This window comes from Epargyreus clarus, unplaced genomic scaffold, assembly GCF_041222505.1.
Source record: "Epargyreus clarus isolate Ecla_fem2 unplaced genomic scaffold, WU_Ecla_fem_2.2 ptg000014l, whole genome shotgun sequence".
NCBI classification, from domain to species: Eukaryota; Metazoa; Arthropoda; class Insecta; order Lepidoptera; family Hesperiidae; genus Epargyreus; species Epargyreus clarus.
This window is the reverse complement of record NW_027332222.1, coordinates 4,000,142-4,026,276: the sequence shown is the minus strand read 5'-3', so window position 1 is coordinate 4,026,276 and position 26,135 is coordinate 4,000,142. Positions and strand designations below refer to the sequence as shown.

At 35.6% G+C, this 26,135-nt stretch overlaps 1 protein-coding gene across 1 annotated transcript in view; it reads left to right on the top strand.

Moving 5' to 3' along the window:
• Positions 1 to 26,135, top strand: part of 5-HT2A (5-hydroxytryptamine receptor 2A) — a 148,558-nt gene that overhangs the window by 109,437 nt on the left and 12,986 nt on the right. The window contains exons 5-6 of the mRNA XM_073079509.1: positions 9,798 to 9,996; positions 24,084 to 24,209. Of these exons, the coding sequence (XP_072935610.1) occupies positions 9,798 to 9,996; positions 24,084 to 24,209 (325 nt within the window). The remainder of the gene's footprint in view (positions 1 to 9,797; positions 9,997 to 24,083; positions 24,210 to 26,135) is intronic.

Sequence of the window (26,135 nt, the reverse complement as noted above, 5' to 3'; positions counted from 1 at the left end):
GAAAGGAAACGAAACGGTATTGAAGGGAATTTAAAGGAATTATTTATTGAACAATTGGTCGACCTCGAGTAGGATTTTAATCTTATCTCGGCTTGATTATAGCTGCCCATGGGCAGCAGTAGCTACTTACCAGGTGTACTGCATGCTCATCTACTTCTTTAAAATTGAAACAAAAAGAAATAAATTGTACAACTGCAACAAGAATACTTATAATATGTAGGTATGTTTTGCCATCTGAAATCTTATTTCCCGTTTATTTGAAGGCGGCTATTATGTAGATTTCTTTAGAAATACCCACCATTCAGGTTGGTGGCGTGTTGCCGAATTGTTTGCATAATAGCAGACACGATTCTTCACAGATAGCGATGAAAGGCATAAAAGAGAATTGTTGGAAATACTCTTAATGCACCCCTACGTTTGAAAAGCGGTGAAGATTTTAAATTTTGTCACAAATCCAATTGTAATAAAAATAATGCAGTATTTTATTCGACTGCCCCATTCAAATGTATTTTGATTTGGAGCTTAGAAAAAATATGTTTAAAAACTTTTAGAAACAAGCTTATTTTGGTTTCTTCTCAGAAAATCCTTTCATTCGTACAGGTCATATTATAAGGGCGCATAAAAATAATTGGTTCGCCAATTAAACGTGTATGCAAAATTTCAGCTCAATTGATTGCGGTTAACTGGTTTAAAATTCAGATGCAAAATTTGACCCTCAATTCTCACATACACGCGAACTAACAAGGTTATAAAAGTGAATGGTTAATAACTAAGGATATAAATTGGTCTTAACTTAATTCTTAAGGACAGCGAAATGTGTGGTCGATGTAGTTGAGATTTCAATCCTATTTGAGGTTGCTACTTTACCAGGAGCATGCAATCCACCTAATGGTAAGTGATCACTGCCTTCCTGACATCTTTAATGAACTCAACATAAAACTGAAGTATTGACTGAAGCTAATCTCAGATGCAGTGACAGCCTAGTGGTAAGAAAATAAGCCTCTCGATTGAGGGGACCGAGGTTCAAATCCCAGGCATGCACCTCTGATTTTCCTAAGTTATGTGCGTATTAGAAATTTATTATCACTTGCTAAACGGTGAAGGAAACAATGTGAGGAAACCTGCATACTTGAGAGATTTATAAAAAGCCGATTTATAAAAAAAAGGCCCGTGCCCAGTAGTGGGATATGAATGGTTTGATGATGAATCATAGATGCGTTCTCTCCCGAGGTCGAAGATGGTCACTTCATATTGTATAAGTCAAATAGCATTCACATTCTTCTACTTAAACCCAAATAGCTCTAAAATAGGTGAAATAAGTACAAAATAAATGTTTACGGTGGACAAACAAACGTTATCACTTAGATATTATTACATAATCTGTTACCAAGTGAATCACTTTATTCGGAATAAATGGAATATCTTCTGAATCGACTCCTACTAAATAAATACAGCTTGTCATTGGCAGGCGTTCCGTTACAAAGATGCCTATTATATGCCTAATCTATACCAGTCTTTTCCAATGTCTTCATAGACTATAGAGTTTGACTGTAAAATATAATTATAATCACATTTAATGACCCACGTTGCACAGTGGTGGCATATTGGATATCCCAAAGGTTTGGGGTTCGATCTCCGACCATGCTGAACTGTAGATAACATACCATTTGATTTTAGAGTAATATTATTGCAAATTTCTGACATTTTAATATGTCGGGGATACTCACGATACGCGGTTTTTATTTATTTATTTTTAATGTAGATAACGATTCAAAAGCTTTTCGCAGTCCAGTAAAGAGCCGCCATTTTGAATGTCAATTTTTAATAAACTGAAGGAATAATAGATGTTAGTAACAATTTTGTTGTATAGTGCACTTAGTGCTCTGGACTTAATTCTATAACTTCTAAGGCTCGTCTTGAATTATTTATTATACTTAATGACCGCTGTCAAAGTCACTTTTCTTTGCTACTCGTACCACTAAGTAATAATTAAATGTCTGTCTATCTGCTTTTAAATTGGTTGTATAATGATAATAATGGAAATATAAATATACCACTTTATAAACTAGCCACTAACATGTACCATAATGCTAATGCAGACGTACACACACAAGGACAAATATGGAACATCAGAAATTTCGTCTCCTGCGTGAACAAAACTCTTTGCGTATCAAACGACTGACGTGACAACTGCGTCACGTTGGTTGTCATTTTTAAGGAAGCTTTACCTGTCGCGCGGCTGTCTGCTTGTGAGTCGTACGCACGCGTGCCATTTGCGTTCTATCCCATAATTTCAAATGCCCTGTTGTTTATGACTGCTTGCGTGTCACAATCGCACGCGTAAGTTTGCGTCCTGTCGAATGCGTGCACATGTAAGCATGCGCGACAGGAAAATGACCCCAAGTCCATGTTGTTTTCTTAGCATTTTTGTTATGGCACAAAAACTAGTTGTTAGATTAATTGTCTGTTCGGGCTAAAGTTGAAGCCTTTGGCTGATTTTCATAGTTTGATAAGCATGCTCTACACGAAATAGTATGTACATAAATGTTATATGACATTGTAAAAGTGATTAAAATCCTACTTTATTACATTTCAAAGTTATTACCATTAAAAATGAAAGCCGGCCGCAGGCATTGCCGCGTGTTGAAGCACGTCTTTTATAATTGTGGAAAACTGGAGGAGTATTACGAAACATTTAATTTGTCGGTCATTAATTAATTATTGTTTGGAGCGATGACTGAGTATTTAGTTTGATGGCTCGTCTGAACTTCCATTATTATCCTGAGTGATTGAATTATTTAAATTAATACTGAGTTATTGCTTATGATTTTAATGGCATAATTTTGATATCTTTACATCTGCAATTATGTACAGTGAAGTACAAAATATAGTACCTATGTGTGATAAGAAGTAAGGTCAAATGTTTCGTGGTGTTTCATGTTAAACATAAGTGTGTTCAACTTTTATAATAGGTATATGATTTTATATATACTATATACGTATTTTATATGTGTATATATTATGATATTGTTATATTTATTGATATATTAAGATTACATAATATGTGTATTTTTTTTATGTATATATTTAGTTATTTATACTTATAAATATGTATATAATATATAGATGTAGATATTTGTATATATTTTTCGTATATATATATTCATTTCTCTTTTTTTTGCATTTGTTTTTTTTCATTGTTTTTAACGTAACACCCACCACAACATTTCTTCATCAACAAGGGTTAACTGGTGGAGAATGCCACTAGGCACTAAGTTCGCCCGTTGTAACCACTAGGTTTACAAAAAAGTTTAAATAAATAAATAAATAAGTGATTACAAATCTATGTTGCGTTCCGTTTTAGTCCTTTCGGAAACGTTACTTTTCTGCTGAGGTCATCGGACCTGTATATTCATCGATATGATTTCGGCGAGGCTCCTGTTACCTATTAGTTAAATCATATATATCCAGCAGTAGTCTACACCTACAGGATAGATGGATACGTTTATATGTCTTAATAAATAGAGACTCAAACGGGCTCGAATATATAATATAAAATTCTGGAGATAGCAGAACCCTTTACTCAATTCAATGTTGTATGAGATAGAGATGATTAAGCAATTTGGGATTGATCAACAACATAAAACTTGGCTTAATTAATTTTATGTTAAAGTGGATGTCAAGCGGCAATGGTCACTTACCATTACGTGGTATGTAGTTATCCAACTCACATCACCTAGAGAGTATTATTAAAATTATTCGTAACGTAATAAATTGTAAATTTATAAGAAAACTTTTGTATCAATAAATCTTTCTAACACTAAAATTCCGTTTCTCGCTAATATCCGCCGGTTCTGTGGCAATGTTGCAGAAAAATTTAATATTTCGCGATGATTCATATATTTTAACGCATTATGAAAATCGTATTACATGGTGTAATGGATTTAAAAAGTGGAGAAATGTTTTAACTTTTGAATTACGTTGTCTTTGTTATATTTGAGGAAATGATTAATTAAAAAAGTGTAATACAAAGCTTATTATTTCTATATCAATAGTAATGTAAGTATTTGAGATGATTAACTCGCCGCCGTCACACTTATATCGCCTTAATATAAGGTGTGGTAAGGCCTCAGGGGTAGCCATCTTTGACCGACCTCATGTAATTTGTTATAAAAAACATAGGAATGATGTTGTAAAGGTTTGTTTACATGTTTTATTTACACAAACCTTACTTCAATTTGACTGTATAACAAAATTGAATTTCACTCGCTATGCAGATGGTGCACCTTATATGAGTGTGCCGAATAAATAATACATACAAAATGCTATTTATTTTGCAAAATTTGAATACATTTACGTTCGTTATTGTCATCGTCAGAACACAAAAAAGATGGGCGGATGAGATAGTATAAAGCTTGCACAGAACGGTGAAATATGGCATAAATTGGAGGAGGCCTATACCCAACAATGGGGTTCCTATAACATAAAATGAAAATTATCATTAACAATTATAATAAGAGTTACCTACTAACATAGAGTTAAGAAAATACAAAATATTGCAACTGTTACCATCTAGGTTTATAGAAAAATAAAAGGCTTTTTGTTATTTTATTATTTTATTTATTATTAATTTATTATTATATTTATTATTGTTATCGTTTTGTAATTCAGACATTTTGTCCGCGTGGAATTTTTCTACATCATTCTATACATTTGTTTTTATGAGTTTGTCGCAGCGAGTCCGCAGCCAAGCGGTAAAGTTCACTGTATAGCAAGCAAATTAAAATTAAAAGCCAATTAGGAGGTTTAATTTGTTGTACAACTCTGTCTTATTCAGCACACAATTTCTTTTGAGGTCAGTTTTGTTCTTAATGTTAGTACGGAACAGCATTGAATCCATTTAAATTGTCAAGATTTAGTGACGTCACCGCATTGTAAAAGAATTAGAGAACAGAGTTCTTATTCTGTCTAAAGCAAGGTTCTTCGCCAGTACTCTTACTGTCAGTAGTCTTGCTTTATGTTATAACTAGCAGAACCCCGCGGCTTCGCCCGCGTAAAAAAAATATGATATAACAGACAAATACTCGTAACTGTAATCGTAAATTTGTACCTTTAACAATTTTAACGATAAAATAGCATTAATATTTAATTAATAAAAGCTTTTTTTCTTCACTGTGTAACTAAATTGGTCAAGCTTTCTTCAGAAACATACACTAAAATTCTAATTAGTGGACTGTAATGAAACTTTCTTTAAAATATAAGTTTAATGTAGGATACAATAATTATTATTTACTCTATTCTATAGGAACCGTCCATGTTATATGTGGCCTTACATACAGTGGTTCTTTCCAGGGTAGCTGGCTGGGCGGTTAGAGCTCCCATTCTTGCTGCCCGCAAATCCTGAAGTCCCCCTTTAGTCTCATACGACAGGCAGGGGATACTGTAGCCCTGTTCTACCCCAAAATTTTAATCCAAGGTCTATGTGTCTATCACATAACCATCACTAATCCACGCATAACCACAACCATACCCCACGGCAGGACAAAATGTTGGCACGCAGTGTGTCCAAAGTAGTTGGGATGTACCTAATCAGTATACCAAAATTACGCATTATCATATATGAAATTTGCACCCGTCCACGTTGTCGTGTATTTGTCTGAATAGACGTTATCTGAAATTTTACGTTTCTAACTTCGAACCTAAAAGATTCCCGTATATATACGAGTACATATAACACTTCTTTTACCTCCTTAGTAGAATTTCAAAAACATTCCTATGTACATATGTATCAATAAATACTTTATCATCAAATTTCTGAAAGCTAATTCAACACCTGCGGTCGGCAAGCCGACACCCACGGGTGGTGTATGGCCCGCGACTTTTCCTTGTGGCCCGCGGGTCTGCGCGTTACTAATAATTTACCAAGTGCAAGTCCAACCCGCACCTTGAGCATTCCGTACAACTAAAATTTTTATTTACACATTTTGTGAAAATTTCAACTGTCTACCTCTAACGGTTTAAAAGTTAGTTGGAAATATATCGAATAGCAGTTTGTTGTATGGGGACCCCTTTTTGTTTTCAACTTTTTTATTTTTAGTATTTGTTGTTATAGCGGCCACCGTTATGCATCCTCTGTAAGAATTTCAAATGTCTATCTATTACGGTTTCAGAGATAGAGCCCTGTGACACACGGACAGACGGACAGACAGTGAAGTCTTAGTAATAGAGTTCCGTTTTTATCCTTTATGTACGGAACCCTAAAAAACCTTCGATGTGCACTTCAACACGCGTAATACATTCCCATGTTAAAAATATATGTTACGATGGCCCGTGGAATTTCACCCTACACTAAACCTCTCTGCACTCTGTTCTTTTTCCAGACACGCCAAAGGAAGTAACTTCAACAACGGTTTTTAAAGAATCTTCCTTTACTTATAGGTTTCTAAAGGTGGTAGAACCCTTTGTGGTTCGACTTCGGCGGCACCACCGCCACACCTATTTCTACCTAATAACAGCAGTGTTAGGCGCTGCTGTGTTCCGTTTTTAAGGGTGTGGTAAGGGAGACAGACTTTTCCGAGGCGTTCCAACTTAGTCCTCAGGGGTAGCGGCGCATCTGTGGCTGACCTCAGGTAGGAATATCTAATCCTATCTGGGGTTGATTACAGATGTCCATGGGCGGCAGTAGCCACTTACCATCAGGTGGACTGCATGCTCGTCTTCTACTTCTATAGTATAAAAAAAATAGTACCCTAATGGTGGTTGATTGTTGAGTTGCTAAAATGCTGAAACAGATGTGTAAACAGAAAGGCATAATGCATACACCCTTCTATAGCAGTCTTAAGGGTTGATCTAAAAATCTAAAAAAAACTGTGACTCAGATGCTTCATTGATTGTAATGATAATTTTTCATAGTGGTCGCTCCCGCATTAACGGAGTTTGAAATAAAATTCCAACCCCCATTTAACGACCTTAAGGGATGATTTTCCAAAAATAATGGTATAGGTGTTTAATTATTTTCTATCGAAAACCCAAATACCGATTTTTATACAGTTTACATTAAAACTGGAGGACTTTCATACAAACTTACATCCCCTTTTTTACCCTCTTGAGGGTAGATTTTCCATAAATGGTGTTAAAAAGTTCTATTATTTCTAACAGGAAAACCAAATGCAAGTTTTTATAGTCCTTGCTTCCGAATTAACGGAGTTTGGAATAAAATTCCAACCCCCAATTAACGACCTTAAGGGATGATTTTCCAAAAAAAAATGAAATAAGTGTTTAATTATTTTCTATTGAAAATCCAAATACCGATTTTTATACAGTTTACTTCAAAACTGGTGGACTTTCATACAAACTTACAACCCCTATTTTACCCTCTTGAGGATAGATTTTCCATAAATGGTGTTAAAAAAGTTCTATTATTTCCAACAGGAAGCCAAATGCAAGTTTTTATAGTCCTTGCTTCCGAATTAATGGAGTTTGAAATAAAATTCCAACCCCCATTTAACGAACTTAAGGGATGATTTTCCAAAAACAATGAAATAGATGATTAATTATTTTCTATCGAAACCCAGATACCGATTTGTATACAGTTTACATCAAAACTGGGGGACTCTCATACAAACTTACAACCCTTATTTAACCCAAATGAGGGTTCATTTTCTAAACGGTAGAATTATAGTTCCACTGTATCTAACCAGTGAGCCAATGGCTAACTTACATAGTGCTGGCTTTCAAATTGGCAAATTTTAAAATAAGCTGTTAACCCTTATTTTACCAACTTAAGGGTTGATTTTCCAAAAATGGTGAAATAGGTATTTAATTATTTTTAATCGAAAACCTAAATACCGATTTTGATAGCGTTTACATCAAAACTGGGGGAATTCTATACAAACTTACAACCCTTATTTAACCCACATAGGGGTTGATTTTCCAAAAACGGTAGAACTAAAGTTATTTTATATCTAACCAGCAAAGCAATGGCTAACTTTCATAGTGCTGGCTTCCAAAATGGCAAAATTTAAAATAACCTGTCAACCCCTATTTAACCACCTTTAGAGTTGATTTTGGAAAAACCCTTAGATTAGATTTTTATTACTTTAAATCAGAAAGCTAAATACCAATTTTCATCTAGTTTGCTTTAAAACTGACGGACTTTCATATTAACTTCCAACCCCCATTTAACCCCCTTAACGGTGGAATATCAAAAAATCCGTTCTTAGCTGACCTCTACTCGGTGAAAAGAATATTCCTACCAAATTTCAAGTCTTTAGCTCTAATGGTTCCAGAGATATCGTGATGAGTGACTATATACGTGGAAATCTCTTATATATATATAGATGAACTCATTTATTGTGTAATAAACAAAAAAGAAGTTTAGTTATGTATTGTATCTCTTTACTCTTATTTTTTTAAGGATTCTTTTCTAAATCGATTGTGTTAATTATTATTAACTAGTTTTATAACCGTGCAGTTTGTTTATTTATTTTTAACCGACTTCAAAAAGGAGGCTATCAATTCGGCCGGTATATATTTTTTTTATGTATGTACACGAATTACTCTGCCGTTAGTGGACCGATTTTAATAATTATTTTTTTATTGTGTAGAGACGAGCTGGAAGTTGGTCCCTTTTAAATATGGTTAGGATCCATCGATGGGTTCTGGAGAAAAAGAAGGGAACTCCTCCACCCATGTAAATATAACAGCCATAACTTCGCCGTTTATGAACCTATTTTAATGCCTTTAATTTCGCGTGTGTACAATTGCTACAGTACATATTTCTGAAGTCGGCGCTCATATTATGACATTTAGACACGCTGTTTACATCGTTATCGAAACGATTATAACGAAATATATTGAGCGCAGACTTAAGAAATATGTACTAAACCAACATCTATTTCAATTATTTTTTACTTTGTAGTGACATAGAAGTCGGTTGTATTTTTTTGTTAATTTTTTTTTGTCTATTTGCAATTTACTGTGTGTTGCAATATTCCTGAATAAAGTATTTTCTTTTTTTCTTTCTTTACCCATTAATCCGGCCGCGACTCGAGACAATGAAGAATAAAACAAAATCCAAGGCAGCGAGGCTTTTGCTGTCGTTTTTTAAGTGCTATTTGCCATTTCTAGTTGTAAATCCGAAGAAAAGAATAGCTTCCCAAGAGTCAGCAAATAAGTTTAACGCACAAATCTTACTTTCCTACGTAAAGAAAGTTCGTTTCGTTTTAAAATATTCTGGAGAAGAAATTTTAAGGAAACTTTATGTCGAGGGGAAGTTATGGTTCCTAAGTAGTTTAGCTTTTGCATTTTTCATTGAGTGATTCTGTTAAAGTTTAACGATGATTTTGAAAATTTGACGTTTTTACATATTTTGTAGGAGAAGAGGTAATTACGAGTATATAATGATGTGGCATTGATCATTTGATGGTTAACTGTTTAATAGTTTGCATTATGGCTGTAATCAAATTTTCACTTAGTTTGATGTCCAAAAGCAGATCATCTGTATAGATCTGAAGTAGTCGCTTTAGGACCTTCACCATAAGAGGAGTTGCAATTCGACATCGAATCTACAGATATAACAGAGATAAGATCTTATCTTTCTTTAAAGTGCTAGAATAACGTTTCTGAAATATCTGAAAATTTGATTCTTCACAAATATAAAATCGACCGTCCTAGTATAAAAGTTAAATATTTAAGATATACGTGTAAAACTTACTGAAGAAACGGATAAATCCGAGATCAACTATAGAACCCCATGAAAGAAATTGTCAAGTGAATAACAGAACTTTCTCTTCCAGGTCTCATCAACAGAACGAACATAATGCCCACACCGGAGATGTGCGTCATCAACAACCGCCTCTTCTGGATCTTCGGGTCGCTGGTCGCGTTCTACATCCCCATGCTTACCATGGTGGTGTCGTTCGCGCTGACAGTCCAGCTGCTGAAGCGGCAAGCCAGGCTCGCTGCTACACCTGTGCCCGGTGGTACTCAGAGAAGGTATAACATCGCACCACCCCATTGATCTATAACTTAGTAACCCTTTCCTTGTTTTATGTCAATGAGAAAAGTCTTTTTCATTTCTAAAGAAAACAGAATTTCAGGTATACTTTTCAGGAAAAATAAACGCTGGAAGTGAATTCTGGCTACAAGAATAATAGTCGATAACGTATATTGTCTTGTTTCGTTTAGGTATTGCCACAATATTAAATTGTAAGAAGAATTGCAAGAAATCATACATTCGTAGATGTCAAAATATATGTTGCTTAACAACAAGACATGCAAGCAAATATTTTAATTTGAAGACTATTGTCATAAGAGGTTCGTTAGAGTACCAATCTTATTTAGGAACAATGTCCTAAATTAATTTTATTTTGAGAGGAAACCCCAATTCTACAGATAGTTCGCTTAAAGTCTTTCTAACTAGATTAAAATATCCAATATGCTTCCAACGCCTAAAAAATATGAATTTCCCAGTAAAAAACATATCTCTGATGTAATATGAACTTGTGCACAGAGTTAATATAATGATTTAAAAACAGTCGTCGTATATTTTAATTCTTGTTCTATTTCGTCAAGGCCTTCTCATTGAATACCCCGATTATCTAAAGATCTCAAAGGCAAAAAACAATCAGCTGGAAGCACAAGCGAATGCATTCGAATCCAATTTTATGCATCGCGGCATTTGCATTGCGGGCGACATCACTGGGAATATTTGCCGCTCTCTTATTTACGTTCTGATTCCCATCTTCGGGTAGCTTTGTATAATTTAGTGTTCGAATGGTAAGCATTGCAGTGATAATAATTGTTTAGAAATTCGCTTTCTCATTCTCAAAGTCTGAGAGGAGAACCATGCTCAGAAGTGAAATAGTTATAGGTTTATAATGATCGATTCGGACATTTCAGATTGAAAAATGTCGTTGTACTTTTTTATTCTTAATGCAAAATTAAGGCTTACTATAACCTCCCATCCGTGATAATTATTAAACTCAACCATTCTTTTCTTAATCTTCCATCAATAACAATAAATCTCAACCAAGTTTAGTCCAGCAAAACTCAAAATTTGACTATATTGCCCGTAATTAGAGATGGGCAGAGGGTTTAAACCCAATGGGTGGATACGGGTTTAAACCGGGTATTTTGGGTGAAATAGGGTTTAAACCCAAATAAACACCCAAACAGCGGGTGTAAATTATTGTCATTCATATTTTTAGTTTCTTCGTGTAATATCATTTTTAAAATAATATTGAAAACGATTCACTAAATATGCACTCTAAAAGCCCATATTTCATTTAACTACGCTGTTATAGTCCATTCGGATGTGTTACATTTGGGTTGCAATTTTCAAAGACCCAATTTTATTTTATAGATGTCAATGATTAGTGTAAAGGGCTTAGTGTACAGTTAAATCCTAATTTGTGGAGTCCCAACTGTTGTCCCTCGGCCGCCATCTTGAAAGAAGGGGCTTTTACGCTCTACCAGGCAAACTATTTGTCGCACAGAAATTTAGTAAGAACAATTATGGTTTCAAATTGATAATATTAGTTCTATAACTATAATTTTAGTTCTATAACTTTTTGTCGTTAAACCAAAAATAACAAAGATAATAACAATAATAGATTAAACTTTGGGAAGACTTTTTTTTAACTTTTTTCTACTTAATTTACAGAAAATGACATTGAAACATTTTGATAGAGGAGTTTTTATAGTCCGGTAAATTTAGACATGAAAATAGTAATCAAATAACATAAAGCTAAATTTCCGTAGAGACCTTGGGTTTACCATCACAAGTAAAGTTCCAAAAGTCAAAATTTTCGGGTTTCTGGATTTTTCTCGAAAACGGTAAATTTTATCGAAAAGTACCTTGAACCAAAGTTGTAGCACTTAAAATTTTCTATAAAATAATGTTTATATTTTTTTTCTTAAAGCTATAATTATTAAGATGTTACGCAAGAATTACATTTTACATTATATGCTCATATTCCCACACCACCTGTGCAATAGTATACGAGAGGTATATTTATTTGTTTTAGTTGTGCGCTATTTGTTTCATCAAACAAATAATAATTAAAAAGGTAATAAAAATAGATGAACCCCTAAAAATGTAATATTTAAAAATGTAAAAACATTAGAAATACAGTAAATACCTATAGTATATCTATTAAATAAACATTTGAACTATTTTAAAAGCTTTGTGTAGATTTTATTAACTCATTTTATAAACACCCAAATAAATACCCAGTGGGAGGAAATAAACGGGTATTTATTGGGTTTAAACCCAGCACAGGGTTTAAACCGGGTTGTTTGCCCATCTCTACCCGTAATCAAACTGCAAGTACAATCCAATTTTATGCATCGCGGCATTTGCATTGCGGGCGACATCACTGGGAATATTTGTCGCTCTCTTATTTATGTTCTGATTCCCATCTTCGAGTAGCTTTGTATAATTTAGTGCTTGAATGGTAAGCACTAGAGCGGCAATAATAGTTCGGAATTTCTTGTTCTAAGGGTACGGTGCGCAGATGAGAATCAATAGGTTTATATCGTACGATACAAACATATCAGATTTAAGATTGTCCTTGTGTTTTTTCTTAATTTTCTGAAGCCTAGTTAAATTTTCTTCAATAATTATTAATCTTAACCAGTTTTAGTCCAGTAAAACTCAAAATTTGACTATATTGCCCGTAATCAAACTGCAAGTACAATCCAATTTTATGCATCGCGGCATTTGCATTGCGGAGGACATCACTGGGAATTTGCCGGTCTCTTATTTACGTTCCGATTGCCATCTTTGGGGAGCTTTCGGAATCGGGAATCGATACATATGCGATTGAAAATTGTCCTGGTATTTTTCTTCATTTTTTATTTAACTTCAAAGCCTTCATTAACTTTCGTCAAAAATATTTAATAATCAATATTTGGCCACTAAAATTCTAGATTCGTCAATTATTGCCTACAACGAAGCTGCAAGTACAATCCAATTATATGCATCGCGGCATTTGCATTGCGGATGACATTACTGGGAATATTTGCCAAATATTACGTTCCAATTCCCATCTTTGGGGAGTTTGGTATAATGTAGTGCTTGTATGGTAAGCACTAGAGCAATAACTTTTCGGAAATTCGTCTTCCTTTTCGCATAGTACCGTGTGCTCTATGAAATAGTTATTGGCTTACGATGATCAGTTCATACATTTCAGTTAAAAAATGTCATTATATTTTTTCTTTATTTTTAATGCAACTTTTAGGCATGGTTAAACATCAATCAGTAGGTATCTAATCCTTACTAATATTATAAATCCGAAAGTAATTCTGTCTGTCTGTCTGTCTGTCTGGTTGTCTTTTCTTCACGCCTAAACCACTGAACCGATTTTAATGAAATTTTGTACAAAGATAGTCTGAGACCCGAGAACGGACATAGGATAGTTTTTATCCCGGAAATCCCACGGGAACTAGAGATGGCGATCTAAGATCGACTAATCGGAGAATCGATCTTTTGGACCAAAAAGTCTATTATTTTAATCGATATCCTTACTTAATATTATAAATGCGAAAGTAACTCTGTCTGTCTGTATGTCTCTTCTTCACGCCTAAACCACTGAATCGATTTTAATGAAATTCTGTACAAAGATAGTCTGAGACCCTAGAATGGACATAGGATAGTTTTTATCCCAGATAGCGATCTTAGATCTATTAATCAGAGAATCGACCTTTTTGACGAAAAAGATCTATTTTTTTAATCGGTCTCCAGTAATGGATCCTACCTACGTTTGTGGGTCTTTTGGCATTCTCTAAATAACCATGAGTTTAAAAATATCAATTCTTGCAATCGGAGACAGTTGCAACTTTATTTGTTTGTATAGATTTATTGGGATTATATTAGGGGTGGCGATTCTTTCCGAAAAAGATCGTTTTTTGAATCGATTCGAATCGAAGTGCAATAAATCGATTCACAAAAAAAATCGAGGCCCTAAGAATCGATTCTATCTTCGATCTTTTTTCGAGGATAGCGAAAAAAAAGGTTATCAGGATCAAACAAATTATGTATCCGTCAACAAATCCTTACTTCCTTACTAATCCTTACTAATATTATAAATGTGGAAGTAACTCTGTCTGTCTGTCTCTTCTTCACGGCTAAACCACTGAACCGATTTGAATGGAATTTTGTACAAAGATAGTCTGAGACCCGAGAAAGGACATAGGATAGTTTTTATCCCGGAAATCCCACGAGAACTACAGATTTGAGATCGATTAATCGGAGAATCGATCTTTTGAACCAAAAAATCGATTATTTTAATCGATCTCCAGTGATTCAGTGAGTCGATCTTTCAACCCAGAAGATCGAAATTCGATTTTTTCATAATTTACCTACAGTTACTTTACATATCCATGTTAGTCGCTCATCTATCTATTTATATAAAAATGAATATTTGTCTATATACATTTTATAAAATCGGAAACTATGCATTTGATCAAGTGAAGATCTTTTGCAAAGTTGTTGTCCAAGAGCCCACGAAGGTTTGGGAGTTGGTAAGACCGACAGATGGCGCCACTGTCATTCCAATGGAAGGTACGAATTTTCTGTTTTATGTATGTCATATTATATCTTTAAAATGCGGGCGAAGCCGCGGGCACCACTAGTAATTAATATTAACCAATTGTAGTCCAAAATAATTCTAAATTTGACAATTATTTCCTAGAATGAAGCTACAAACACGATACAATTTTATACATTGCAGACATCACTGTGATTATTTGCCGGTCTCGTATTTATGTCCAAAATTCAATATGTCCTCGAATTTGGACGTTTATGTACATGTCTTTGCATTACAATGGCTACGTGTCCTTAGCACCACACGTGTATAACAAATTCACAATGCGGAACTATAGTAGTAAATTGTTACATGCTAACCGTACATAACATTTAAATTCTGAAAGTATATGAGAAAAGTTGGCACATAACTAAGAGGAGAGTCGCACTTTGTGGTCAAACACGTCGTACATTTCGTGGTTAACTGCTTTGGGAGCCAAGTTGAATGGAATGCGGTAGGCATGCCAAACGTTACGAGCATAACTCTGGTAATGTTAGGAAGTTGCAGGAAAAACAGAAACGTGACATAATTAACGTAAGAAAAACGAAAAAGAAATGTATAAACGTAAATTAAGTTCTGCAGAGTACAAGTAAGTATATAAGTAACAAGTAATTAATTTAAAAAATCAAAAAACCCGACTGCCCCAAAAAGGCTGAAGTAGAATTTCCAAAAGCAGTGAAATAGGCATTTCATTATTTTTATCCAGAAAGCCAAATACAAAGTTTCATAGTAGGTGTCTGCTTCAAAAACAAAAGATCTTCAAACAATATTATCATATTTTATCCTCGTAGTGCTAATTTACGCTATAAAAAGAACCTATGTGTAAAATTCCAACACGCTTAAGTTCAGCGGTTTCCCTTTGCGTTGATCTCTGGCACAGCAACTCTCTCATTTAGTCAGACAGTCATCTCGATGTGTATATACGAGTATATAGGTACTAGCTAACCCGGCAAACATTGTGTTACCATATAAATAAAAAAATGTTAAGGGTGAACAACCCTTATCACTTAGGGGTAAAAAAAATAGATAGTGGCCAATTCTCAGACCTACTGAATATGAATATAAAATTTGGTGAAAATCGGTGAAACCGTTTCGGAGGAGTACGGTAACTTAAATGAGAATGTTATATAAAAGATATATTATATAATGTATGTGTAATCTCCTCTTAATTTCCTTTATTTTGACATCCTACTCGATAGGTTTGGTGAACTTTTTTTAAAACGTGTTACTATTTCGTGAAAAGATCCACCATTTCCGGTCTATAAAATATATAACTTCAGTAATTCAAAGTTTCGGTCATTATTTTACCTCGTTAGAGATAGAATTTCATTATTTTTATCCAACAAGCCTGATAACAAAATTTCATAGTGTTTGCTTCAAAATTGACGGTTGTTCAAATGTACTTTTAACCCTTATTTTACCCTCTACGGGGTTGATTTTTCGGATGGGGATAAATAAATGCGTCCTTGTTCCTATCCAGAAAGCCAAATACAAAATTTTATAGTAGTTGCTTCAAAATTAAAGGATTTCAAAAAAACTGTTTTCCCCTATTTTACCATCTTAAGGGTAGAATTTCCAAAAGGCCTCTCTTAGTACTTATTCACGCTATATAGAGAACCTATGTGCAAAATTTCAGAACTGTAAGGTCCGTAGTTTAGGGTGTACGTTGATTTCTGAAAAATGAAAAAGTCATTTAGTTAGTCAGTCAGTCAGTCACCTTGCTGTTTTATATATATACAAATATGTTTTTATAATCTCCGTTTAATTTCCTTTCATTTGATACCCTACTTGATAGGTTCGGTTAACTTTTTTTTTACTTGTGTTACTATTTCGCGCCAAAAATCCGCCATTTTGTTTTTTTTTTTTACTAAAACCTCTCTAAGGACACTCGGGTCATTGAGACAAATATAATGACACCTTAACTGTTGAAATTCATCCAGCCGTTTGTTAGATCGGATCAAATAAAGAAAGACAAACATACAAGATACGCGCGAAAAACATAACCCTTCCTTGGCAGTCGGGTAAAAAGGTAAAAATATTATTTAAAAACAAATATTTAGAAATAACGGTTAATTTAAAAAAAAACATTACTTATTAAGTTAAGGAAAGTATTTTTTTTGTACTTACATCATACTTACATAAATACATGATTTTATTTATCGTGCAGACCAGAATTCACATCTAGGGATGAAATGCAGAACTAAATAACATCGCAATACATTTTAAAATGTTATTTATTTATTTTATTTATTTATTATTTATGCACACACAATATAAGAAAAAAGACAAACACATAAAGAAATAATATGTACAAAGGCACTGCTTATTTCTGTCAGAAATTTCTTCCAGCAGACCTGTGAGTGGATAGAGGGTGCAGAATGGTAGTATTAGTGTGTACTTAAAAAGATGTAAAAATAACATATATGTTATACTATAGATATATAAATATACATAAATATATAAATACTTATACATACATATTTACTATATATATATGAACTACTTAGATAAGGAAATATAGTGCTCTTTAACTCGCTTTTTAAATATAGAGATAGTGTCAGATTCGCGAATCTTTGGTGGAAGCGCATTCCACAATCTGACAGCATGCACTGAGAAGGAATGGGAATAGGAAGAAGTTTTATGGGAAGGAAATTTAAGTAGGGTCTTAACGTGTGTTCTGCAAGGAGCGTAAGGAGGTCGAGCGAAAGAGAAACGTTCTCGCAGGTAAGTGGGATAGTTGGGGTTATTCTTGTTTTTATGTTTACATTTTAATGTATAATAAAGCTATAGTTGAAAATGTGGAAAAATTACGTGTAGCAGTAATAAGGTTTGATATAAATCCACTTCGTAGCAAAGAGCTACGATCCGCTACGACGCTACAGCGTAGACGCATTCCTACCCAAGGTCGACAAAACAGGTGCTATTTAATAATATATTTTGTAAAAGTATATCTTCTTAAGCGGTATTTCTATCGCTGATCAGGGTAGGCTAGCACACGGACGACAATTGAGGCTGTTAGAACCAGAGTAGCCTAATTACATGATTTACAATATGGAGAAAAGTAAAAGTGTGCAACATTTTTAAATTACGAAAACACGGATAGGTCAAAAGTCATTAAAATGCAGTAAGGCCACTCTGGTTCTAGCAGCCTCAATTTATGTTTACGATAGTCGGCAATAGTCGTCGACTATCGCTGGCGACAGTCGGAGATAATGGGCAGTGGTTCATGTATTAACTTACTATTGCGAGAATTGATTCACATTGGCTCTTCCCCTTTGTCCGGTCTACTACAATGCTCAAGTTGATTTCTTTAATATACACTATAGTAAAAAAGTTTGTATATTTGTTTTTAGTCAAACTGGCGACTTGGCTGATTTTTGCGGGTACATATACCAAACAACAATTATAAAATATTAAAAGTTTAGGTGTAGTTTGTAGATCAACTTTTGTTGTTATAACAAATAATCATGCACTGTTTTACTTAATACTATAAGAAAACAAAATGTTTCGTTTTGGTTTTCCTAAAATAATAATATAGAATACGTATGTAGGTATGTTTGTATTTATAAGTAACAACAATTCTAAGATAAATTTTACACTAGCAAAGGTTGAAAACCTCGCTAACAACTCGTATAAGCCAGACACGTCCCGACGATATTATGGAGAGTCATAACTTGCTTCATCTTACTTACATTACATTAGGGCAGTGTCGTATTGTATGCAGCGAAGCTAGACAGCGATAATCAAGCTATTTTTTTCCTACTTCAGTAGTTTTAAAATATTTGGTATTTTTTATGATTTTTCAAGCTTAAAGAAATATAAATCATAATGTGTATAGTCAACTGTCTAGAATTATTTGATTCTCTTTTCATTTTTCAAAAAATCCAAAAAGTCGTATCTTTGAGTCTGTGTATATGTAAAAATATTATTTATTCAAAACCATATAAGTAACCAAATTCATATAAATCTTAAATACATACGCCAGAAAATATATAGAGAGAAATACATACATAAGTATTACATTCTTAGTAACGTTCTGACAATTTTAATGTTGAAGTTGAGTTATCGTACCGTATCTACCAATTTAAATTACCTTTTTTTGACAGAAAAAAATGTTTGTCTGCATTCAACTCGGGGTGGTAATATACAGGGGATAGTGAGCTAATATATTAGCAACAATTCGTGTTGGCAACTGTCGCAGACGGTCGGTAAAAGTAGTTACAGACAGGCGGATAGTCAGCCCGGAGCTTGCTCTGATATTAGCTCCCTATAAGATTGTCCCTGTAGTCCCGGGACTAGAATAGGGCTACGGTATCCCTGCCTGTCGTAAGAGGCGTCTAAAAGGGGGCTTCCGGGGTTGCAGGCAACTCCGGGAAGGACGACGGTGTGTGTGGTCGCATATCGTCGTAAACACCAGACGGTGTGGTCGAGTCCTGAAGCTCACCTAGGTGGAGCCCGAAGAGGCAACGCGTTCAGAGAACTTCGGTTGCGTTCCGTAGGAGATCCCGGAGTCCTCTTGGCAACGTAGAGGACGCCCACTGGGGGGTTTTAGTGCGGTAAGAATCCCACATAACCCTGTGTCACTCCCACGACACCGGGTACCTTTTGAAGGTTTCCACCTCGTTAACAAAAAAATGCTCCCTATAAGATATTTTAGTACGACAAGTCTTTGGTACTACGACAAAAGGCTTATAACAGAACTGTTAGTGCTCAGAATAAACAATCACATTAGGGATTTATCGTCAATAACACAACTTAACAACACATCGGGTCCTTCGAGTGTATTCGAGTTTATTGACGATTCGCGGTACTGTTTACAGCTTGTTTCTGTTTAAGGGTTATTGACTGAGTTGACTGATCCGTCGTTTAATATTTATGCAAACGAATCGAGAGATCAAAATGAAATGGATTTAAAAATCAAATCTGCCGGCTTTATTTCATATAAGATTTTTTTGTAAAACTGACTTTTATATTGCGGTCAAATACGAGTACAATTGAAAGTTAGAAGCATAAAGTATGTAAAAAAGGTATGTAAAGTTTTATGATAAAGGTAGTATTTTATTTTATTGCTTTTACTATGCTGTTCATCAGAATTGTTACCATTTAATTACTTACATCTGTTGTAATGAATTCTTACGTATACATATATATATACATATACATATACTTACATATTCATTACAACAGATGTAAGTAATTAAATTCAGTTTTAATTTGAGGTTTAGCTACCTCTAAAGAACTTAAACGGTTTGTATAACATAAATAGACAGTCAAATTTCGGTCTTTGGTAGAGTAAAAATTGGGTAGATAGATAATTATTAAAGGGCGTTTGACCTTTCATATGTCTGCATTACAAACGGTACACAAAGCTGTTTCTAAAACTACCATAATCCCACAGATAACAAAATTGTTCTATCAAAACATTGAACAAACGTCGTCAGAAACTTTGCACATATCAGCGCAATACAAGCCTAGCGGTTGTAAACTGTAAATAAATACAACTTAAATCGAGTGTTTAACAAAGTTTGTGGAGCAAACTCACCCGTTTATGGCAGTCGGCTAGCTAATGGTGACAAAGTTGGAGGCCTTTGTGCCACTGAGTTTAACAATGTTAGGTTAGCGAATGATGCCTTCTTGTGTAATCTTGTTCGGTTTGTGTTTTGCTTGGTTTTTACCCAACTGTGTGTATGTGCACTTATTCTGTTAAATATTTGCATGTAAAGGTGGTAAGACCTTCTGTGGTTCGACTTCGGCGGCACCACTGCTACGCTCATTTCTCCCTAAAAACAGCAGTGTTAAGCGCTGGTATGTTCTGGTTTGAAGTGTGTGGGAAGGGAGTCGTACTTTTTTGCGGCTTTCTAGGTTAGCCCTCATGGGTAGGGCATTTGTGGCCGACCTCGTCTAGGAATTTAATCTTATTTGGAGGTGATTGCAGGTATCCACAGGCGACAGTAGCCACTTAACATAACATATCAGCATGGAAGGCATGCTTTTCTTCTACTTTTTTATATTATAAATATAAAAAAAATTTATGTATGCATGTCTTATTCTTTGGCATACCCTGTATGGCTTGACGGACTTTAACGTATGCGGTACCAGTAAATTCGTCTCATTTGGTACATAAGCTATATTTTTAGACAGTTAGGTTTTCCGTTTGGCTATAAAGCGTGAAAAGAATGAGATAAACATTTCTCTCCGCAGTTGAGTAAAACAAGTACTTTACATAAAAGTCAATTCGGACAAAAATGATTGAAACTTGATGACTTACGATGAAAAATGGTAATATAAATATATTAAATGGGTGAGGGAGAAAAGCAGCGCTAGCCCAGTGGTTAGAAACTCGGTGTTTCATACATGGGTACGAGGTTCATATCCCAGGCACGCACCATTGTCTTTTCAGAGTTATGGTCGTATTAGAAATTAATTGTAACTTACTTAAACGGTGGAACATCGTGAAGAAACTGAGGATTTAAAAAAAATGTTTTTAAGGATGTGTGAAGTCTATTGTTATGTTAAGCGCTGGTGTGTTATGGGTTGAAGGGTGTGGTAAGGGAGACATACTTTTCCGAGGCGTTTCAGCTTAGTCCGCAAGGGTAGCGGCGCATCTGTGGCCAACGTCAGGTAGGAATATCTAATCCTAGCTAGGGTTGATTACAGATGTCCATGGGCAGCAGTAGCCACTTGACATTAGGTGGACTGCATGCTCGTCTGCTACTCCTATATCATAAAAAAAATATGTACTTCGCCTGCCTGGAACACTATAGCTTAAACCCTTCCCATTGTGAGAGGAGGCCCGTGTCCAGCAATGGGGCACTAATGGTGGACGACACAGTTGCATCGCTACCCCTGAGGACCAAGCTGGAACGCCTCGGAAAAATGTCTTGCTTAGAACACCCATCGAACCAGAACACAGCAGCGCTTAAAACTGCTGTTATTAGCAGAAAGAAATAGGTGCAGAAGCAGAAATAGGTGAGTCGGTGGTGCCGCCGGAGTCGTACCACAAAGGGCTCTATCACCTTCAGAAACTTATGTTAAATGAACTTTCCCCAGATTCCCCAGAATTAGGTTTCCCCACCAATTTTTCCAGTAAAATAAACACAAGTTTGTTCAGGCACAAATAATTCACGTATAATTACAAACTGGCCTAATTTGTAGGGTAAACTCTTGTTTATGACTCTTACTAAGTAATGGCATTGAGACTGTGTGTACTAAGTTTGACTGTTACGTAAACTTTTCAGTCCGTTAAAGTTAACGAACCTTAAAGTTAAGTCTCTTGGTCTTAAATTTTGATACAGGTTACGTTTATTTATCTTTACATCTGTACATAAATAAAATGGAAGTGTCTGTTTGTAGATTATGTTTCTACCTCATAACAGCAGTGTTAAGCGCTGCTGTGTTCTGTACCATTACCAGGAGTTTTTACGTATCGACAAATATGACTGTTTTGGTATTTGTTTACGTATTTGGTTTGGTACGAGAGACGTACTTTTCCGAGGCCTTCCAGCGTAGTCCTCAGGGAAAAAACTATATGAAAGTATAGAAAATGATGTTTGTAATATCAAAATTTACTAAATTAATATGATAATATAATTATACAGCATCTATGACAAGTAACAATGATTAGAATTTCTGTCGGTCTGTTTGTATATTTGTTCCAGCTAATTCAAAACGACTAGACAGATTTTCACGGGACTTTCAAATAGTTAGCTGAGGTTACAAAGAGTAACTTAGGCTATTTTTATTTTACAAGAAGAATTTGGAATCTACGCAAAAAATTAAAACATGAAATCTTCCATGTACTTACACTTCTAAACGCGGGTGAAACCGCATGGCTGAGACGTTCACAATATAATAAATATAAGCATAATATTTTTGCGATTTTTTTCTTTAGTATATTTTCAATTTTATTACTCTGAAGTAAATATTCCATTTAATACCAAATATGTTTTTTAGGTTTCTACCCGTTAATGGAAAATAGAATCTTATTAATATCTCATGAGACCGTTTGTCCACCTGTTTGTCGATTTTCTTGGAATATTTTGTTACTTGAAAACTGCTATAGAATTTATCGATGCGTATATTTCTCGCTTAATATTTTTTAAATACATAATAATATTTTTTATACAGTGTAATAATAAACAGATAAGCTTATCAAAATGTGCAGAGTGTAAGAGATGTAATGGTTATTAAAGGGAGTGTTAAGTCCTTAACAGTCAAAAAGTACAACTACAAAGTCGTGTACATTTTATAGTTTAGAAAAACTCTGCAGGTCGTAAAAACTTTCTAGATCGACTACGGGGGCACCATCGTCACACCAACTGTCATATTATAACAGTGGTAAGCGCTATGATGTGGAATGTAATCTTGTTTGAGGACGTGTTAAGGGAAATATATTTATCCAAGCTTCTTTAACTTATAGTTAATTTTATCAGGCGTTACTTTGCGGAAATCCATGCTATTAAGTTAAGATTAACACTACTTCGCAACAATTCGCACAAATATGTATGATGGTACATATTTTAAATCATGCAGTATGTACCACCCTCCCTCAAAGGATGCGTGCAGATGCAAAAATGAAAATTAAAAATATACACCACCATACATACCACCACCAACACGTGTTTCGCTCCAAAACGGAGCATCATCAGGGTAAGTTGACTCTACGACGGTTAATTAAGTGACGCTGTCAACTATTTAGCTGTGGTTTTAATCTTAACTTAATTAATAACTTTAACTTATTTGTCAGGGGTATAATAGGATATAACCTGTAAGTTAAAATCGACTGTTAAGACGATAATTTTAATATACAAACGATAAGATACTGCATGTACGATAAAATACTTAAGATGCTGTCATATAGATTTCGTTTCCCGGTTTGAGCAAATATTTGCGTTAAGAACAAACATTTGTTTAGGCTCGGCCTTGTCTATATAGTGGACGTAACTGTAGCTGTTTAGTAAGCTTCTAACACACACGTGTTATGAATGAATGAAAAAATAAATGGCATATTAATATGACTCATAAGAAAATGATTGATTATATAGTGTCATAAAATCGACGCATATTTAAACCGCGTTAGTATATTAAGGCGCACGGTTGTGCGTTGGTCAAATTTATGATAATATTATACAAATTAATTATCATTAGCTTAAACGGTGAAGGAAAACGCTGCGGAAATCTTTAAAAAAAGTTCTCAACGGTATGTGAAGTCTACCAATACGCCAGCGTGGTGACTAAGGCGTAATCCTTCTCATTCTGAGAGGACACCCGTGCACAGTAGTGGGACACTAATGGGTTGATGATGGCAAAAACGTTTTAACATTTGTTTATTTCATAATTTTATACAACACAGCTACATCGGACACAATGAAACGAAGTTTATAATATATATTTTTTCTTGAGGAAAGCTTTTAAAACCTAAACATCATACAAAGGAAGTCGCGAGCGAAAACAAGTGCTGTTTAAAAATAGTAATTTAGGTATATTTGCCCACAGACAATGCGGTGGTTACGACAACGGGCCCACGCAAGCTCGGCGGATAGGCGCCAGGAGCTCCCCAGACTTGTCGCCAGGTGGTGGTGTCTCTAGGCAGCTCACCTGGAGAGTGACTGCTGCAGCCAGGTAAGACATACGATTAACACACACTGACACACACACATATATAATATTTTCACACGCACAGTTATACGCTCAGAGACACTCTCACACATACACATATTCAAATATCACAAACATACACTCGATAAATTAATCCTTGTTATTTCTTATTCCATGTTGATTATTTGGTTCAATTGTATTCAAGGAGGTTTGAGCGGGGTACCCAGTAATACTAATTGTACCCAGTAGAGTGGCCCTGGTAAGGCGTTGTAACCATAATTAATAAATCATTTTTGTCATTTAATTTTTTCCATACACGCTATTTTCACGTGACTATATTTAAAGATGCTTTCTACACTCACAGCACCATACAGGATTCCCTGTGACGTGGGTACCATGAATACACACAAATCCCCAGACTCAGAATAGATATCATTCCGATATCTGTTTGGTCAGAGATCTATAGCTCGGGGAGTGGTACTGTACTGAGTTATAAGTGGTAAAAGGGGCTCTTAAACTACACAGATTGTCCCTGTAGTTTCGGGACAAGAATAGGGGTAACGGTATCGCCTGTCTGTCGTAAGAGGTGACTAAAAGGGGTCTTCTGGGGTCGCGCGTGGCAAGAGTGGGAGCTCGAACCGCTCGGCCAACGGCCTCGGGAAGTACGGTAGTACAAGTGGTCGCATACCGTCGTACGCACCAGACAGTATGGCGAGCGTCCAGCTCATTTGGGCGGAGCCCGATGGGGCAACGCGCTAAGAGGACTCCGGTTGCGTTCCTTTGGAGATTCCGGAGTCCTCTACGCAGCGCCGAAGACGGCCACCGGGGGGGTTTTAATCTCACATAACCCTGTGTCACTCGCACGGCATCTAGTACCTTTTCAAGCTATACTCCTCGTGAAAAAAAACTTGGCTGAACTAAACTTATTCTAAAAACTTTCCGTCATTTTGACGTATTAAGATCTAATTTGTGCGTAAACTGCCCATAGTGGGATAAGCTTAGACCTGTTATATGCTGTTAAGTTTTAATTACGCCTGTGAGAAATCTTAGCTAGAAATTACCTCAATAAATACTAGTTTACTTAATTTTCACCAAGATGCCGGAGAGCTTAGTGGCTTAGTGACTACCAAAAATGAAATAATTTGTTAATTATACTTGACAAATAAGTTATTAAATAATATGCTAATGAAAGGCGGTAAAATTATGTATAATAGGATAAAATGTATGGGGCAACCGAAGTTTTAGTCCAGTTAGTACCAGATGAGCATGCAGTCCACCTGATGGTAAGTGGCTACTGTCGCCCATGGATATCATTAATCAACCCTAGATAAGATAAGTTATTCCTATCTTAGGTCGGCCACAGATATTCCGCTACCCCTGAGGATTAAGTTGGAAGACCTGGGAAAAGTATATCTCCCTTACTATTCCCTTCAAACCAGAACACTGCTATTATGAGGCAGAAATAGGTGTGGTGGTGGTGTCGCCGGACTCTAACCTCAGGGTTCTACCACCTTCAAATGTGTGAATGTCGGCTGACTTACTTATGAAGCGACCATCTTAGGCCTCAGGAGTGACAACGCTTCTAATCGGCTTCAGATAGACCCTGTTCTAAATAGAGTTGGTCACAGATGTCTATCGGCGGCAGTAATCCTTTTTTTTTTTGGGTCACCACACCGTCTGGTGTATACGACGGAATGCGACCGTGTCGCCTTCCGTCGCCGCCGGGAAGGACGGCGGTATGTGTATACCGCCGTCCTTCCCGGGGTCGCTAGCCGGGCGGTTCGAGCTCCCACTCTTGCCGCCCGCAACCCCGAAAGCCCCTTTTAGTCGCCTCTTACGACAGGCAGGGGATACCGTAGCCCTATTCTGGTCCCGGAACAACAGGGACAGGCGGCAGTAATCCTACCATCAGATCAACTGCACGCCCGTTTGCTACTCCAATATTATATA